The sequence below is a fragment of the Perognathus longimembris genome, chromosome 10 (assembly GCF_023159225.1).
Source record: "Perognathus longimembris pacificus isolate PPM17 chromosome 10, ASM2315922v1, whole genome shotgun sequence".
NCBI classification, from domain to species: Eukaryota; Metazoa; Chordata; class Mammalia; order Rodentia; family Heteromyidae; genus Perognathus; species Perognathus longimembris.
In genome coordinates this window covers 57,298,153-57,317,312 of record NC_063170.1, presented here as the reverse complement: position 1 = coordinate 57,317,312, position 19,160 = coordinate 57,298,153, and the positions used below count along the sequence as shown (strand labels likewise).

Sequence of the window (19,160 nt, the reverse complement as noted above, 5' to 3'; positions counted from 1 at the left end):
CAAACTATCAAAAAAGCTGGAAGTAGATTTGTGACTCAAATGGTGGAGCGTTAACCCTGAGCAAAAGAAGCTCAGGGACAATGTCTAGGCCCTGAGTTCAAGCCTCAAGACTGAAACACAGACATATGCATGTGCACCCCCACCCCAGAGAAAACAAGCTATAAGAGCTATGTGTGTAGCATATGCACATAATCATAATGATGTTTGTCTATCTAGTTATCCAGACTCACTGATGTGTATACTGTATATAACCCTGGAAGAAAATAGTTGAATTTTTTTTTGGTCATTCTTGGGGCTTGAACTCTGGGCCTGTGTGCTAGTGCTCTATCACTTGAGCCACAGTGCCTCTTCCAGTTTTCTGGTGGTTAATTGGAGGTAAGAGTCTCACGGAGTTTCCTTCCCAGGCTGACTTTGATCTGCCATCCTCAGATCTCAGCCTCCTGAATAGCCAGGATTACAGGCATGAGCCACTGGTGCCTGGCTAGTTGAAAATTTTATCACCATCATCTTCAGGTGATGAGATTTTGGATGCTCTAACATTTTTTAAAATTTTATGCTTCATTACTCTGTGTTTATCGTCTACCAATCATCTGTTCTTATCCCAGAACAAATCTGGTGACAGAAACGTATGACACTAAAACATTAAGGATAATTTTTACCAAAAGAATTTCTCCTCTGTTGACTGGTTTAAAGTTATAAAGTTTTAAAGTTAATAAAGGCAGACTTTTGAAACCCTGACGAAAAATAGAAAGCAGACAGGCTCCTCAACCTTTTATCCCAGGCAAAAGCCCTGGTGTTTTTGTGGGGGGAGGTCCTTCCAACATTTTATGAAATTATTTATTAACCATGTAATTGTATAAACACCCATATTAACATTTTCTTGAGGCATAACAACAGCGTAGGCCCTGCCACAGTTACTTATAATCACAGCGAAATGTTTCAAAAGTCATGGGACTCTGCCCCTCTCCACAGTCCCGCCCCGTGTCTCTCGCTCCCTCCGAGGCCACGCCCCTCCTCGAAAGCCCCGCCCTCCCATGTAGCTAACCCTGGGCCCTGCCCCTCAAAGGCCCCGCCCCGCCTGCAAGCGAAACCCTTGGAGGCCTGGTCTCTTCTCACAAGGCCCCGCCCCTCCACCAAGGCCCCGCCCCAGGCAATCTTACTTCCCCGCCGAGGCCACGCCCCTCCCCGCCTTTCGCGAAGGCACCTGGGAAGAGGCGGAGAACAATATGGCGGATGGCGAGGAGCCGTAAGTACCGGGACTCGGGCCGTGCGCAGGGTGGGGCTGGTTTGTGAGAGAGCGCGGCGGTGGGCGGTCGCCGCCGCCACCCGGGGACCCCCCGCCCCGTCCCCTCGCCCCCCATCCCCTCGCGGCGCCCAGTGTATAGCGCGATGCTGACCCTTCTTTTATTCTCTCTTTCTTTTAGGGAGAAGAAAAGAAGGAGAATAGAGGAGCTGCTGGCTGAGAAGTTAGTGCCACAGGGAGGCCGGGGGTCTTCTCTGGAGACCCCCGGCTTCCCCCCAACCCCAGGCCTAGGGCACCAGCCGCAGCGGGCCCGGGGAGGGGGGGGGCTGGGAGGGGGGGCCCCCGCAGCGCAGGCCGCGCGGCCTCATCCCGACCCCGACCCCCGACCCCCGACCCCCGACCCCCAGCCCCGGCGCGGGCCGAGCGCTCCCGGCCTCAGCCCCGGGTGGGCTTTGGGGCCGGGGTGCACTGCGAGGGCCTCCCTTGTGCTCTCACCCCTGCCGTCCCACATCTTCAGAGCCAGTGTGACCTTGTGACAGGAGAGTCTGATTTAAACCCAGGAAACAGACCCCGGGCTGCCTGGGCCTTTTCCTAAGCACGGAGATGACAGTACCGATTGCAAACTTGTGTTTTTAATTGTGCGCTCTGTCTACATCAGGTATTGTACTAAGAAGCACTTCCATCACGTTTGCAAAAAATAATCGGGTCTTAAAGTGGTTGTCTCCGATTGCTCACCTCCTCCTCTTTCCCATTAACAAACAATCTGTATTTCATTAAGTGCATAGTTGGATATTTTGATGGTGGCGCCACAGATTGGAAACTTCTCACCTGGCCAACCCTTACATAATTTGTCCTCCTTAAATGGAAGGGGAAAAATACTCTTGGGGTGTATATGTGTGTGTGTGTGTGTGTGTGTGTGTGTGTGTGTGTGGAGTTCCTAATTTCTGTATCCCACTAGTGCAGTGGTCTTCAGGTGTTCCCTTCAAATGAATTTTAACCACGGGAGGACTGGAATGACAAGCTTAATCTCACATTCCTTCCACCTTTTAGTTCTCTGTCACTTTCATACACACACAAAAATGACAGTTAAAGTTTGAATGTTTAGTTTGCATCACAATCATCTGTAATTATTTCTTTATCCTCATGCCCCTAAGAAATAACTATAACCAGTAGAGGAGGTTTATAGCAGTTAAGTAACTAATCTGCTCAAGCTACTGAGCCAGATTGGTCATGGAATCGAACCCAGTTTGACACCCGAACTTGGTTTTTATCACTAGGCAATAGTGGTAAAGACTATAACCACAGTCTCTGAATTTCAGTCCCCTAATAGCTGGGATTACAGCCATAAGCCACCCTATCCTGCCTTAAAATATTTTGTGTGGGTGTGTGTAGTGACAGCAAATACCACCTCACAGTGCCAAGACTGGTTTTTGGAAACTGGGAGAAACATGCATGAAAGTTACTCATTAAAGAAGGTCTTGAAATCACCTTTTCAAAACATAAATAGTATTAGATTTGAAGCATCACAATTCTGCATGGATGGCTCCCTTACCCTCCATATGTCTCGCAATTCCTTTCCCAAGTGTGTCGAAAGAACAAACTGGAAGTTAGCAGTCATTTTTTTTTTTGAATATAAAGTATTTCCCAGGGGCTGGGAATTTGGCAGAGTGCTTGCCTAGCATGCATGAATCCCTGGGTTGGATTCCTCAGTGGTGCTGAGGCTCAAGTGGTAGAGTGATAGCCTTGAGCAAAAAGAAGCCAGGGACAGTGCTCAGGTGCTGATTTCAAGCTCCAGGACTGGCAAAAAAAAAAAAAAAAAAAAGTATTTCCCAGTGATAGTACTAAATTTGATCTTTGGTGTACTGATTTGTTGCCTCAAATGGATGAAATACAAATAGAAGACTTCTAATTTTAAGGAGCCTTTTAATAGACAAGAAATCATTGGAAAGTGTAAACAAACCATAGTTCTTTTTCCCTTTTTATCTGATTAGCTCTGGTGTGGTTACCTTTTCTTGTGGGGAGATAGTTGTAGTTGTGGCTTGTTCGTATTGATCTTTGCAGCTGGATTTACTGTGTTCTGTGCAGAATGGCTGTTGATGGTGGGTGTGGGGACACTGGAGACTGGGAAGGTCGCTGGAACCATGTAAAGAAGTTCCTCGAGCGATCTGGACCCTTCACTCACCCTGATTTCGAACCAAGCACTGAAGTGAGAAACATTTATTTTTCAATAACTGCTCTAATAGTTTCATATCTAAAAATAATAAGATGCCTTCTTTTAATTTGCTCTTATAATGCAAATACTAATAAGATTGCATTGTGAAACTAAGTTATTGTGAAGTATTAAATTGAGTATTTACAATTTGATTTTATTTGAATGACTAATATTAGTCATTTTAACATTTTTTGTATAATATATTTTAAATGTTTCACAAGGAAAATAACTTCATAACTTTTAAATTCTATTATGCTTAAAATGCAAGTTGAAAGTGATTTCCTAAGCAGTCCCCTTTGCTATGAGAAAATTACTTTGATAGGAATATAGATGTGCTTGCTTAAATTTTGAAATTCAATTGGAATGAGCATCTTTACTTAGCATTGGATATTGGCTAATTGCATGTTAAAGATATGCATGCTATGTCATAGAACTTTGGACTGTCTGATTAGAAATGCATAATTGGGTACAACTTGCTTTTTATTGCAAATTAGGAAAAAAGTATACTTTTTTTCTCCTTTTGTGTTTACAAAGAGGTATTATTAGCATTGTTTTTATTGCTCTGTGTGTGTGCGTGTGTATGTGTATGTGCGCACATGTGCCAGTACTGTGGCTTTAATTTATGGCATCATACTTTTGCTTCTTTTTTTTCTCAAGGCTCTAACACTTGAGCCACACCTCCACTTCTGGCTTTTTGTGGGCTAGTTGGAGATAAAAGTCATGGACTTTTCTGCCTGGACTGGCTCTGAAGTATGATCCTCAGGTCTCAACCTCCTGAGTAGTAGGATTATGGGTGTGAAACACCAATGCCTAGCTAAGAGATATTATTTTGAAACAAATATTATGCTATTCCTAAACTTGCCCCAATATCTCCTGTGAATAACCTTCCTTCATAAATGTTAGAATTGGTAATATTAATTCTTTCTTTGATATACATTGTATTTTTTGCACTATAATTTAAGATAATCACTTGTTAAATGATAGTCCTAAATTGTATTTGTGGATAGTTTTTTAAAGAGTTTCTTCTGTTTATTTGATTTTCCTGTCATCTCATGTTTTTTTGTTTTGTTTTGTTTTGTTTTTGGCCAGTCCTGGGGCTTGGACTCAGGGTCTGAGCACTGTCCCTGGCTTCTTTTTGCTCAAGGCTAGCACTCTGCCACTTGAGCCACAGCGCCACTTCTGGCCATTTTCTGTATATGTGGTGCTGGGGAATTGAACCCAGGGCCTCATGTATACGAGGCGAGCTCTCTTGCCACGAGGCCATATCCCCAGCCTGGTGTTTTTTGTTTTGCCAGTCCTGGGGCTTGAACTCAGGACCTGAACACTGGCCCTGACTTCATTTTGCTCAGAGCTAGCACTCGGCCACTTGAGCTACAGCGCCACTTCCAGCTTTTTCTGTTTATGTGGTGCTGAGGAAATCGAACCCAGGGTTTCATGTATGGGATGCAAGCACTCTACCACTAGGCCATATTCCCAGCCCCCTGTCATCTCCTGTTTTACAAGGTTCCATTTGCCCTATTCCAAGCAACTGTTACTGTTCTTAATTTTTTTAGACCTTCAAACATTTTAATGCAGGGTTCTCTGTTTATAAGATTTTTAAACTTCTCTTTTTTAGGAAGCTTGTTAGATGACTGAATTTGATGCTTTCCCTATCCTCTCAAACATCAAAGAAAAACAATCATAAAGAATGGGAGAAATAAAATTACAAAGTAAATGATAAAATAACACTTGAAAGGGCTGGGAATATGGCCTAGTGGCAAGAGTGCTTGCTTCGTATACATGAAGCCCTGGGTTCGATTCCCCAGCACCACATATGTAGAAAACGGCCAGAGGTGGTGCTGTGGCTCAAGTGGCAGAGTGCTAGCCTTGAGCAAAGAGAAGCCAGGGACAGTGCTCAGGCCCTGAGTCCAAGGCCCAGGACTGGCCAAAAAAAACATTTGAAAGAAAAAAAAGAAACTTTTTTTTGTGAGAAATAGCTTAATTTCTCACAGTAAGAGTCAGTTTACAAAATCTAAAATTGTAACTGAAATCAGTAGGATTTTAGAAATTCTGGTTCTTTATAAATTGGATGTAACTAATATGCAAAGTGCATTCTTTATCCTCGTGTTTTTCACGGGTACATTAGAAACTATTTTATGGTTTGTTGCTTTACTAATAGTATTTATAGTAATTACTTAGATTTTTAATATTCCTTTCCATTCTTTACAGTCTCTCCAGTTTTTGTTAGATACATGTAAAGTTCTAGTCATTGGAGCTGGCGGCTTAGGATGTGAGCTCCTGAAAAACCTGGTAATATATATGTAAAATAATATTCTCCTTTATGATAAATCATTTTGCTTTTCTATTATACTAGGAAACATTCTTATGATTATTAGCTTTTTCTCCTGTGCTTTTGTAAGCTTAAGTTAAGTTCTAGATGGTGATTAAAATAATGTGACAGCTTTTGAACGTTTTAAAGTCTAATGTCTGTAACTGTCGTTCATAACTATGACATCATTGGTAGCTTTCTCCTGGTCTTCTATTCTTTTTTTGGAGTGAGGGCTGCGGGCCTTGGGATAGAGATCAAACACAGGCCTTGTGCAATCTGCTACTGAGCTATCCTTAGCCTTCTTTACTGCTCTTCAATTGTTGTATTTCTTGCACAGAGCTGACTTTATTTCACTGAAGTTAATAAAAAGTGGTTCATATTTTAATGTGTAATTGCAAATAGCTCACTATTTTGTCTTTCTAATTAACCCAGCTGATGGGTGGGGCATTGAATCACTTGATATAGAGGGAAAATCATCAAGGTTTTGAGAAATTAAATGACCTTCCCTAACTTTTTTGGATTATATGTTGTACATGGAATCTAATCCTGGGCATCAATTCTGAGTCATGTGTTTTTGTCTATTGAAGCATTAGATCATGAAGTTATATAATAAGATAGAAGCTCTTGATGACTGGTGGTTGGCCCATAAAATTTGGGACAGCTAAGCCTTTAGAGAGGCTACTTCCGTACTGGTTAGAAGTTCATAATTGTAATACAATTAATTGGTTTTATTGGTCTCTTATACAATGGCTCTTCCATAGATTAGTGTATATAACAAAAATGAGTAAGGAGAGAATTACTTTAGAAGTATATGTCAGGCTTTTCACTATTGTGTAGAAAAGTTGAAATGCTTTTTAAAAGATGGAGGTTACACCCAGATGGAGGGAGAACCTCCATAGTCCCCCAAGGCAGTTACTGTTTAAGAACACAGCTGCATGCATTTAACTAGCAAATACTAGTGTCACTCCTAGAGAAACTGCAGAAATTTAATTTTGCTGTGGGAATTGTATGTGACCCTGATCTCTGAAGTGAAATTTTGTTGGGAGACAGATTTCACAAAGTAAGTGGTCTATAAGATCTATTCAGTGGTAGAGATAAAAAAAATGTCAGTACCTTATCTCTAAAAGAAAAGAACGTATAGAGCTAAGGCAGTAAGACATTATGTATGTGCAAATCCTTTAAAGCTCAACGGTCCATTTTGAAAGGCATATTATTTGCTAATGTATATATATATATACATATATATATATACTTATATATATATACTTATATATATATACTTATATATATATATATATATAAGTATTTGTTCTTTGGATAGGGTATTGCTGTGCAGCTGAGGCTGGCTTTAAACTAGTAATCCTCCCTCATCCTCCCAAGTGCTGGAATTACAGGTGTAAACCACCACACCAGGCAATGCTAATTTAAATTGTGAAGTAATTGAAGATTAGATCTGGGAATTAGTCACCAGACAGATTTAAGGAGTGGTCTTGTTACTTATTTACTGAATTATGATAACCTTTGTGACTTTGCTTATTAAATCTAGGCACATAAGAGATGCATGTATTTTTTTTTCACTTTTAGTAACTGTAAGTCCTCTAAAGGCTTATTCTGAAACAACAATATATTAATATTGCTGATTGAAAAAACATTTATTACACCTATCAAAAAAGCCAAGTATCATAAGATGTTAAGCTTCAAAATGGAACAGTATAGACAGATATTTGTGTTTGTGGGACTTACATTTTAGTTGTAGAAAAAAGGTAAACTATGCAGTCTGTGAGATGGTAGTACATGCTGTGGGGAGGGAGAGGATATGGGCCAGCGGCCTGGTGGGGAGGGAGAAAGAGCTCTTTGAGTAACAGGGTAAGCAATGTGCCTATCTAGAGGAAAAACGTTCTGGTTCAAGGGAATAGCATGTGTTAATGCAAACAAGCTGAATTTTGTTCCCCAGTGGTTACAGACTATTTTAAACCAAGTACTTACACGGTTTTGACTTTCACAAGAATCACAAGTTTTCTGTACCTTGTAAGACCTTTTTTTATATGAAATACAATTGTATGAAATTTATTACTGAGAGTTTGTGGATGTAGGACTACCTTGAAAACAAAGTTTAAATTGAAAAATTGTATAAGGAAACTTTTGCTTACCTAGATTATTTTTATTTCCACAGGCATTGTCTGGTTTTAGACAGATTCATGTTATAGACATGGACACTATAGATGTTTCCAATCTAAATAGACAGTTTTTATTTAGGTAAGTTTCTGTAAACTCTGATACTTGAACTTACATTGCACTTTCATAACTACTGGCTAACACTGTTTTGTTTTTTTTTTTCTTGAGAACTGCTAGTCAATTTCAGATAAAATTTTGAAAGAAAATTCTGGGCATTTGGGTAACACTAGTTAAGTGTTTCTTTTTGTGTGTGGGTCCTTTCCAGTCTGACGTGTCTTTGGTGTTAATACTCTGAAAAAGGCCACTGAAATGATTGGTTATTGGTACTAGGCTATTCCTTTTAATTTTAATTTGTAGCTAAAATAGTGGAAAATAATAAGAGTTAATATTTATTGTTCATGATGTGTTAGGGTGTTTCTAAACTTCTTAGGGTATATTACCATATTTACTGTCAGAAATCTCAAGGTAGTTACTTGCTTTCATAGGTAAATAATTTTGGCACTATATGTGTGAAATAGGTCACTGTTTTTAAGTGCGCTATTCAGAAATCCCTCCCCCCAGTATCTCCATGGAAACTGGGTGGGAATGTGGTTTGAGATCCTCAGTGAAAGCACATAAAACATATGATTTAGAAAACTCTGGGAAGTCTCCTATTTCCTCTTTACATACATAAAGAACTCCTGTGTATAGAGCAGTTGAATGCAATACTCAAATCAAGGTCTCCAGTTTATAGCAGTCATTTATATGCAACTAAGGCCAAAGTGAGAATAAACTTGATATCAGAATTAGATAAAAAAGAGCACTTCTGTCTTGAAGAAAAGGAAATATTAACCCATCTAAAATGTTTTTTTAATTCCAGTTTTAAATAGAGTATAATTTTTAATGAGCACATTTGTTGTTTTTACTTACCAACTTATTTGTAGTAGGTATGAGGAATACAAAAAGAATATAATTACTTTCTCCAGAGCTTAGTAATTTAAGTCTAGGTATATAGAAAATACATTGTGGAAAAAGTAATAATTAGGCACTTATTGTAAGTACACGGGAAAATGATTTCTGTGGGGAAAAAATCAGGAGGAGGTGTTAAAAATAATGTATGACTGGAAGAGAATTTGTGCGGTTTTTGTTTTTCTTATTTATACCTGATTGTCAAGGATTGACATTTTGAGGATTTATATTAGCTTCTTTTTTTTTTTTTTTTTGGCCAGTCCTGGGCCTTGAACTCAGGGCCTGAGCACTGTCCCTGGCTTCCTTTTGCTCAAGGCTAGCACTCTGCCACTTGAGCCACAGCGCCACTTCTGGCCATTTTCTGTATATGTGGTGCTGGGGAATTGAACCCAGGGCCTCATGTATACGAGGCAAGCTCTCTTGCCACTAGGCCATATCCCCAGCCCCTATATTAGCTTCTTGAAAAGGTTGATACATCTGCATTTGTAGAAAATGCTTTTGAAATTTCCTTCTTTAAAAGCATGGTTCAAGTACCTGTAATTCTAGCACTTTGGAGTTTGGGACCTTGTCTCAAACAAAACAAATAAATCATCTTAAAAAAACAGCATGGTTGTAGAGACCTAAAATTACTACATCATTCAATGCACAGAAAGAAGTGACGACAAAAGGTTCTTGCATTCCTAGAAGGAACCGCATGTGTATTTAAACCAAGACCTTCATAGTAATTATCCTGTTAAGATTATGGGTTTCAGGCTAAATACTTAGAAGGCTTTGAGTCTGGGATAATTTTTATACTGGGAAATGTCATGATGGACATGACTAGGAATCATGCCATTGTGCTTTTACCTGGAAAAAAACCCCTGCTATATTTTCACTCTAAAAAGTCATAATTAGGGAGGTTAATTTGGACCATCAGCAAGGGTGGCATTTAGTAACATGAGTGAAGACAAATGGATAATTATTTAGCCCTAATCTAAAATTATTTCTGGTATAAAATACTCAGGTATAATTTTTTAATATGTTATAAATTAACTCACTGAATTCATAATTGTGTTTAGGAGTAAACATATAGGTCATTTAAGTATATATTATGAATGATAACTTATATATAATTTTTCTTTTAGGCCTAAAGATGTTGGAAGACCTAAGGCTGAAGTTGCTGCAGAATTTCTAAATGACCGAGTTCCTAATTGTAATGTAATTCCGTATCCTTTTGATAGAAAAATTGCTTATTTCTTTAAATTTTTCCATACAAAAGAAGTGCTTAACAGGGAATACATTTGTAGTAAGCAAAATAGCCCATTAGGAAAGTAAGAAGATTTTTCTGTTAAATTGTGTTCTGATAGACTCAATTCCATGATAGATTTTGAATGAAGTTCTTTTTGGAGGCTTGAAGCCCAGGAACTGATAGAGTCTGGTAGGGTTAAGAGAGACTTGAAAACTGAGGCAAATGAGTTAAGGAAATGCATGGTTTGCCATCTCCTCAATCCTGAAGAAAAACCCCACCCACCCCAACAATAATAGCAACTGAGAAAGTTATTGAAGCTTCCTGTAGTTTTTTGAAAGTTAGGTTTCCACTAACACTTAAAATCACAAAGCGAACTAAGAGCTGTAATGTTTGTTTCCTTTGCTAAACAGAGAGTGAATGTCTTTTGGTGCTGATATTTGAAGACATATTTTGTTTTACTGGAATATGAGGTTTTATATAAAAACTAAAGTAGAAAGTACATTTCTGAACAAAGACTTATACAGGAAGATGCAGAGGTTCAGAGATGAGATAGTTAAAGGGAGGAATGGGAGAAAGTTTTTGTCAGAAAGTAGAGTTATGCTCATTTTGTTAGATTTCTTGAATTTTACTGCTGTGAACATTATATACTGGTTTCTAATTTTAGATAGGTGTGTATAGTTTGTTCCTTATATTATGGCTAATTTATTTGGGAAATAAAAAACCTTTGCAGCCTAAGTTCCTTTACTTGTATTCAGACATTTCAACAAGATTCAAGATTTTAATGACACTTTCTATCGACGTAAGTTATTTATTGGAAATTAAATTCTCACTGAATTTTCAAGTTCTTTTTTTGGGGGGGGGTGTCCATTAGAATATTTCTTTAATTTCCTTCCTTAGTGTCGGTTTCTTAGCAAGCTTGTTAAATGAATCGTCATTTTAACAAATTCTTATTTGACGTCACTAGTTACATTTTCCTGGTCATTTGAATAAAAGTTACTGAAGGATTAGGAGAGGAAAGAAGGAGAAAGAAGGAGAGCAGGCAGGAAGAGAGAGGAGGAGAAAATATTTGTTAGAACTGTTAGAAAATGTTTCTTGGAGAAATTGAGTTTTTTGTATAACTGTTTTTAATTGGAATTAGTAAACTTTTTAAAGAGTAGTTTTAGGTCTATAGAAAATGTCAATGGAAAGTAGGGCCCTCTGGAGTTCACTATCCCCCTTACACAAAGAACCTCTTTCACTGTCCACATGTCATACCATGTTGGTATGTTTATTGTAATTGATGAGTCTATGTTCATACATAATTACGGAAGTGCAGTTTCTATCCTAGCAGTACTGGGATTTGAACTTAGAGCCTTGGAATTTCTAGGTAGGATGGACCCATCTTTCTTTTCTTTAGTTATTTTTCTTATTTATTTATTTATTTTTGGCCAGTCCTGGGCCGTGAACTCAGGGCCTGAGCACTGTTCCTGGCTTCTTTTTGCTCAAGGCTAGCACTCTGCCACTTGAGCCACAGCACCACTTCTGGCCGTTTTCTAGATATGTGGTGCTGGAGAATCGAACCCAGGGCCTCATGTATATGAGGCAAGCACTCTTGCCACTAGGCCATATTCCCAGCCCCTTTAGTTATTTTTCTAATAGGGTCTGGACTTTACGTCCAGGCTAGCCTGGACAACAATCCTCCTATTTATATTTTTCCCACAGTTGGAATGACAGGCCTAGACCATCATGCCCATTGTTTTTATTGGTCAAGATGAGATCTTGTGATTTTTTTTTTTTCTTTTCCCCTTATTGGCCTTGAACTGCAACCTTCCTGATCTCTACCTCCTGAATAGTTAAGATTACAGGTTTGAACTAGTGTGCCTGATTTATTTAATTTATTCATTTATTAATTTGTTTATGTAGGTACTAGGGCTGGGACTCGTCACTAAAGCTAAGGCTTTACCACTTAAGCCATGCTTTTGTTTCTGGCTTCTTTGCTTGTTAATTGGACATGAGAGTTTCTTAGATTTGCCTGCTAGAAGTACATTTTGAAAAACTGAACATGAAAATAAAATTAGAAGCTAATACTCATATGTGTGTACATTTCTCTTAATCCTGAAACTCAGAAGACTAAGGCAAGAAGATTGAGAATTTGAGGCAAATTGGGGCTACATAATAAGACCATGACTCTTTAAAAAGAAACAACCCAAATAAAACTTAAACTTTGATTTTTTTTTCTTGTAGAATTTCATATCATTGTGTGTGGATTGGACTCTATCATAGCCAGACGGTGGATAAACGGCATGCTGGTAAAGACTTTAGTGTCATGCTTCTCTCACATTCTTGCCGAAGCTCTTGATACACCACAAACTAGAATTTCATAGCTTAGTTTTGAAAAATCAGCGCTCACCTAATTTTAAATTATGTAGATGCATTTCACTATTCATTGCTAGTTATTATTTTTAAGTTTTTGATTTTGTATATTAGTACTCAGTAGCCCAGCTGATTCATAGGATTTGTTAGAAATGTATTTTTTTTAAAGCTCTTATCATTTCGTTTTTTAAACACTCAAAACCTTTTCCTAGATATCTCTGCTAAATTATGAAGATGGTGTGTTAGATCCAAGCTCCATTGTCCCTTTGATAGATGGGGGGACAGAAGGTTTTAAAGGAAATGCTCGGGTGATTTTGCCTGGGATGACTGCTTGTATTGAGTGTACACTGGAACTCTATCCACCACAGGTAATCAAAAAGTACCTCTTTTTCTTTTACAGTATTTTGTGTTGGAATTATAGCTTATTTCATTTAATCAGCGTTTAAAATATTTTAAACTATTCCTTTTCTTTAATTAAATTTTTATTGTCGAACTGAGGTACAGAGAGGTTACAGTTTCTTACGTTAGGCATTGGATACATTTCTTGTACTGTTTGTTACCTCCTCCCTCATTCCTCCCTCCCCCCACCCCCTTAAACTATTCCTTTTTTTATGTGTGTGTGTTGATATTGGGGCTTGAACTCAGGGTCTCTTGCTCTTGCTTATTAGCTTTTTCATTCTGTCTCGTGGTTAATTGGAGCTAAGAGTCTCCTGGATATGTCTGCCTGGGCTGGTTCCAAACTGATCCTCAGATTTCAGCTTCGTGCAGACCTAAGATTATAGGAATGAGCCACTCCTACCTGTATATAATTATTCTAAGCGTTGGTGTTCACTAGGAAAGCTGCCTACTGAATAGTCGCCTATCACACAAGAGTAGTGATACTGGCAGTTTGGATATGTCAAAGAGAAACTAAATTGTTTGCTTTAAGTGAAAAGGTGAAAATTCTTGACTGAATAAGGAAGGGGAAAAATATTTTCTGAAGTTGTCAAACTCTATAGTACAATGATATTTTGAGAAAAATCAGTTATAGATTTTCACAGTATATTGTTCTTTTCTATTATTTTTGTTACTATCTTATTGTGCCTAATTTGTAAATCCAACTATCTTAGTATAAAGTATAAATAAGAAATAATACAGTATATACAAGGTTGTTATCATCTGCAATTTAATACATCTGTTGGGGTTTTGCAACGTATCTCCCGTAAGGAAGGAAGGACTGGACCTATTTCAGAGAAATAAAAACAGTGAGGAATGAGAATGATGGAGTTCTGTAATGTTTATGTCTTCTTTAAAGGACAGTTTAATTTTTTATTTGTAAACATAAATAATTTTGTATTAATGTGTGCTTACTACTGACTTAATTCTATTAGCCAAACATCTTTATTTTAATTTAATTTTATTTTTTTGCCAGTCCTGGGCTTGGACTCAGGGCCTGAGCACTGTCCCTGGCTTCTTTTTTGCTCAAGGCTAGCACTCTGCCACTTGAGTCACAGCGCCACTTCTGGCCATTTTCTGTATATGTGGTGCTGGGGAATTGAACCCAGGGCCTCATGTATACAAAGCAAGCACTCTTGCCACTAGGCCATATCCCCAGCCCCAAGTGACTTAATTCTAAATATTCCTCAGCACCACATATAGAAGAAAAGTCAGAAGTGGCACTGTGGCTCAAGTGGTAGAGTGCTAGCCTTGAGCAAAAAGAAGCCAGGGACAGTGCTCAGGCACTGAGTTCAAGCCCCAGGAATGGCCAAAAAAAAAAAAAAAAAGTCAAACATAGCTTTACAGGCAAGGCAAGCCATGCTGTGAAATGATTCAGATGGCCTTGTTAGTTTCAGTGGTGTTATTAATGGATTAATGTGTTTTCTTTATGGCTTAGGAGGGCTGTTACAAAGCAGGGCTGAGCTCAGTTATAAGAAACTGATACAAACTGAATCATAACTGAAGTTGCATTTAAAGTTGATCCATTGTTTAAAAATCACTAAAAAAGACCAACTGTGGTTTTAGGTTAATTTCCCCATGTGCACCATTGCATCCATGCCCAGACTACCAGAACATTGTATTGAATATGTAAGGATGTTGCTGTGGCCTAAAGAACAGCCTTTTGGAGGTAATACAACTAATTTAATACATTTAATCATCCACAACTGCATAAAATATATATTTTTCAGTAATTCTCATTTGGGTTATTTCATTAAAAAGAAAATTGCTTTGTTACTACTTATATCTTCCTCTCTTTTTATTTTTCCTCCCAACAGATGGGGTTCCATTAGATGGAGATGATCCTGAGCATATTCAGTGGATTTTCCAAAAATCTCTAGAGAGGGCATCACAATATAATATTAGAGGTGTTACCTATAGACTCACTCAAGGTGAGTTAGTTGTCATGAATTATAGCTTTGCTATCATCCCGTTTAAGTTTTGGGGAGAATCTTTTTTTTTTCTTTTTTGTTGGTCATGGGGCTTGAACTCAGGGCTTGGGCGATGTTCCTGAGCTTTTTCCACTCCATTTTGAGCCACAGTGTTACTTCCGTTTTCTGATGGTTAATTGGACATGAGAGTCTCATGGACTTTCCTGTCTGGCTTGGCTTTGAACCTCAAATCTCAGCCTCTGAGTAGCTAGGTTTATAGGCATGAGGTGTACTGTGAATATTATAAATATTATAGTTTGTCAGACTTTTTGTTCTTATTTTTAAAATTCAAGTAGTATAATAGCATAAGGATGTTGTAAAAATTAACCTCTAATTATCACAATATCTGGAATGTAGTAAACATTAAAGTTCTTGTCATGTTATTGTTTTGCCTTTATGTGAAATGTACTTGAGAATTTACCTGTCTTTTCTAGTGTAGCTTAAAATTCTAAGCATGCTACAAATGCTGGAAATGTGAAAGAACATAGTGTTTGGGTTTTGTTCGGTTTGGTTGTCTTGGTTTTAAGAGGTAGGGTCTTGCTGTGTAGTCAGATTGGACTTGAACTTGTGATTCTCCTCCTAAGCCTCTCAAGTACTAGGATTACAGGCATGCATCATCGTGTTTGAATAAGCTTAATTTTATTACTTGGTTTGAGAGCCTAAATAAATTTCAGGAAATGGTACTTAATAATCATGGTATTTAAGGTAATTTTTTTTAAGAAATGACCATATTTTAATTGATAACTTTTTTTTAGGGGTAGTAAAACGAATAATTCCTGCAGTAGCTTCCACGAATGCAGTCATTGCAGGTAAGGAAGATGGCCACCTCTTTAATTCTTTTCTTTTGGTTTTTGATTCAATGTCTAAATTGACATATCTGTATCTACTACTGATCTAAAATTTGATATCATTGTAAGTTGTGTAACCTACTCCAAAATGAACCAAGTATTACATCCTCTAATATTTTGGTAGTTAGTTCTGAGTTTGAACTCAGGGCCTTGTGCTTTCTGACTTGATGCTACCACTTGGCCTACAGCCTCTATGCTTTTTTGTATTTGTCTTTGATGAACTATTCTGCAGTAAAAGGACATTTTAATAGCAGTCTTTTAAATCATTATAACTGATTCTTTAATCTGATAATGAGTGTAGAAAACATGTATTGCAGGGAGAACTCAAATAGAAAACTTGTTATTTTTACTTCTTAAAATTGCCTCAAATACAACCTCCCATGTATGCTTATGTTTATATCCATGGTTCAGATGATCAATATATAGTATATGCAGGAGTGAATCTCCACGGAGTAAACCTTTCAAAACATTATCAGGAAGCTGAAATGTGAATGTAAGGGGGTGGGAGATGGTTGGGAACAGATACAGCCAGAATACTCAGTGTACACATACGATAAAGGAGGTGGAAATATGAAATGAATCTGAGGGAGGGCAAAGATGGGTTGGAGGGAGAATGGTAGAAGGGGTGACTCTGATCAATTTTCATTGAGTTAATTTTTTTTTTCTCCCCTCTTTATCTTCTCCCCTCTTCAGCTGTGTGTGCCACTGAGGTTTTTAAAATAGCCACAAGGTAATAGTTTACATTTTTGATAAGTAAATCCATGATTTGATCAGGTTCAGTTATATAAACGAACTTTCTTTTCATTTTAGTGCATACATTCCCCTTAATAATTACTTGGTATTCAATGATGTAGACGGGCTATATACATACACGTTTGAAGCAGAGAGAAAGGTTAGTAGTATTAAATTCATGAAAAGGTTTTTGATTATGCATACTTTTAAGATATCAATTATTAGTCAGAATTTGAATAGAATTACCCACATTATAAGCATTTTATTTTTCTAACTTTTTGTATTTGCCTGGTCTGCCTACTTACTAGGTATCTTTTGTTGGATAGCCTAAAATACTGTATAGCAAAATGATTTAGAAGAAATGAACTGTTATGAAAATAGCTTGAAGCATGAAAAAATGTTATAGGAGATAGGCATGATTAGGAAACAATGTGATTTCCACACTTTCTTTATAAAGAGACTAATATTGATTCATGTCCCTCTGTAATTTGTTGTTTTATATATGTAGGAAAACTGTCCAGCTTGTAGCCAGCTTCCTCAAAATATTCAGTTTTCTCCATCAGCCAAACTACAAGAAGTTTTGGATTATCTAACAAATAGTGCTTCTCTGTAAGTATTTTGGATTTTTTGTTATATTGTAAAAACAATTAACTTTAAAAATTATTGACAATATTTGATTGCTTTTTTTCTTTTGATTATATTTAGGCAGATGAAATCTCCAGCTATCACAGCCACATTAGAGGGGAAAAATAGAACTCTTTACTTACAGGTGATCAGTGTTTTTAATGTTTTCAGGAAATCATGAATAGTTTAATTGGGCTGGGAATATGGCCTAGTGGCAAGAGTGCTTGACTCGTATACATGAAGCCCTGGGTTAGATTCCCCGGCACCACATATATAGAAAACGGCCAGAAGTGGCGCTGTGGCTCAAGTGGCAGAGTGCTAGCCTTGAGCAAAAAGAAGCCAGGGACAGTGCTCAGGCCCTGAGTCCAAGGCCCAGGACTGGCAAAAAAAAAAAAAAAAAGAATAGTTTAATTGACTTTAATGTAGCCTTACCTTAAAATAATTTTTTTTCTAGTCAGTGACGTCTATAGAAGAACGAACAAGACCAAATCTTTCCAAGACATTGAAAGGTAACACACACACACACACACACACACACACACACATTTTCTTTTTGGTAAAATAGCAAGTGTTTGTTTAGGTTTGCTTTTAATACATGATCACATATTACTTATTTGTAGAAATCATAATAAAATTAATTGCTCTGGTTAAAAAAAGACCTCCAAGAAATTGTCATGTGGACATAAAACTTCATAATTTGTGTCTATATGTATTATACACTTCATTGAGATATATTTGCTTGGGTTAATTATATTCTTTTCTATTTTAGAATTAGGACTTGTTGATGGACAAGAACTGGCGGTTGCTGATGTTACCACACCACAGACTGTGCTGTTCAAGCTTCATTTTACTTCTTAAGAAACATAAATCTGCACATAATAGAAAACTTATAGAAATAATATTCTTTATGGAAGCTAAAGAATTAAAGGATGGGGAAGGTGGGGTGAAGGGAAGTTCCTCTCAAAATGTAACTGATGTGAATTTTAACAGTTTTGTTGGAATTTAACTTTATCATATACACATACATGTGTATATATGTATATATAAAGTGAGCAACCTTTTTTAAACTTTATAATGTCATTTTGGGACAGAAAGTTGGGGCTGGTGCTTGTAAACATTGTCACTATTGATACCAGAAACATGCCTGTAGAGATTATGAGCAAATGTATTGTTTCTTTTAGAGAAGGAGGTGGATAACCTCTTTTCTATGGATTTTGTTAAGGTCAAAAAACACATTCCTCAGCTTTCATATGAGCACCTTCATGTAAAACAGATATCTATGTCCTGTAATAAAAGTAAGAAATTAGGTTTTCAAATACATTAAATGCTACACCCTGACATCTAGAGTATATCTAACATAGGCTACTTCTTGATTTAATATTCATTTAATTGTGGTTTCCCAAAATGTAACTTAATTATTGCAGAGTTTATCTTATCTGTAATGATTTGTAAACAGTATTATAGCTGAGTACCTGTTCCTGAAACTAGGAAATATTTTCATGTGTTTCTTTGAAGTGCCATAGAGGCCAATATGCACAAATTTAAGCCAAGACATGGCTGTTTAAAAATTTAATATTTAAACAGTTATTGTTGATGCTTTTGCACTATTTATTAATAAAAATCATACATTGTCTACTTTTTCCTACTGAACAGATTTTTTTAAGGTCGGTAGTTCCATGGTAGAAATATTTTTAAGTGATGAGTAAATTTACTATCACCAACTTTATATTGTACCCACATATAGTTCTTTTGCTATGGTGATTTTTCACAGTAAAGATCTATTGGTTTATTTCCTGATGTAACATAATTAATGAGATAGAATATATATTTTTATGTTATGGTCTCTTAACATGACTTTGTTTCTTTGAGAAGACTAAAACCAAAATTAAGCACAGATACTAAAAAACAACCCTGGGTAGTGTTTCAAAGTAGGACCATGTATATGTTTCTGTTTTTTACTTTTTACTTAGGTGACAGGTTTAGGTTTATTAAATTCCTTTTTTGCTTTAAACATGTTTATTGAGATTTGGAGGATTGTGGTTTGAGGCCAGCCTGAGCAGGAAAATTCAGTAGGCTCTATCCAAA

At 37.2% G+C, this 19,160-nt stretch overlaps 1 protein-coding gene across 3 annotated transcripts; it reads left to right on the top strand.

Moving 5' to 3' along the window:
- Nucleotides 1-1,159: 1,159 nt before the first annotated feature.
- On the top strand, nt 1,160-18,713 carry Uba3 (ubiquitin like modifier activating enzyme 3). 3 transcript variants are annotated; one of them, XM_048356133.1, is made up of 18 exons: nt 1,160-1,246; nt 1,425-1,466; nt 3,329-3,449; nt 5,664-5,744; nt 7,937-8,019; nt 10,011-10,091; nt 10,870-10,913; nt 12,338-12,402; nt 12,679-12,834; nt 14,468-14,570; nt 14,719-14,832; nt 15,627-15,680; nt 16,413-16,449; nt 16,530-16,611; nt 16,960-17,060; nt 17,157-17,220; nt 17,530-17,584; nt 17,845-18,713. In XM_048356133.1, the coding sequence occupies exons 1-18, from the start codon at nt 1,227-1,229 to the stop codon at nt 17,931-17,933; spliced, it is 1,392 nt and encodes a 463-aa protein (XP_048212090.1). In that variant the 5' UTR covers nt 1,160-1,226; the 3' UTR covers nt 17,934-18,713. The 3 variants fall into 3 exon arrangements, with proteins under 3 accessions (XP_048212090.1, XP_048212091.1, XP_048212088.1); XM_048356134.1 differs by lacking the exon at nt 1,425-1,466 and having other exon boundaries at nt 1,166-1,246; XM_048356131.1 differs by lacking the exons at nt 1,160-1,246; nt 1,425-1,466 and adding an exon at nt 1,819-2,129.
- The last annotated feature ends 447 nt before the right edge of the window (nt 18,714-19,160 follow it).

Coding starts and splice junctions, on each gene's coding strand:
- Uba3 (XM_048356131.1), top strand. CDS start 2,041: ATGGTGGCGCCACAGATTGGAAACTTCTCACCTGGCCAACCCTTACAT. Junction 10,092..10,869: donor CCTAATTGTAATGTAATTCC/GTATCCTTTTGA, acceptor ACTTGTATTCAG/ACATTTCAACAAGATTCAAG. Junction 14,571..14,718: donor TAAAGAACAGCCTTTTGGAG/GTAATACAACTA, acceptor TCCTCCCAACAG/ATGGGGTTCCATTAGATGGA.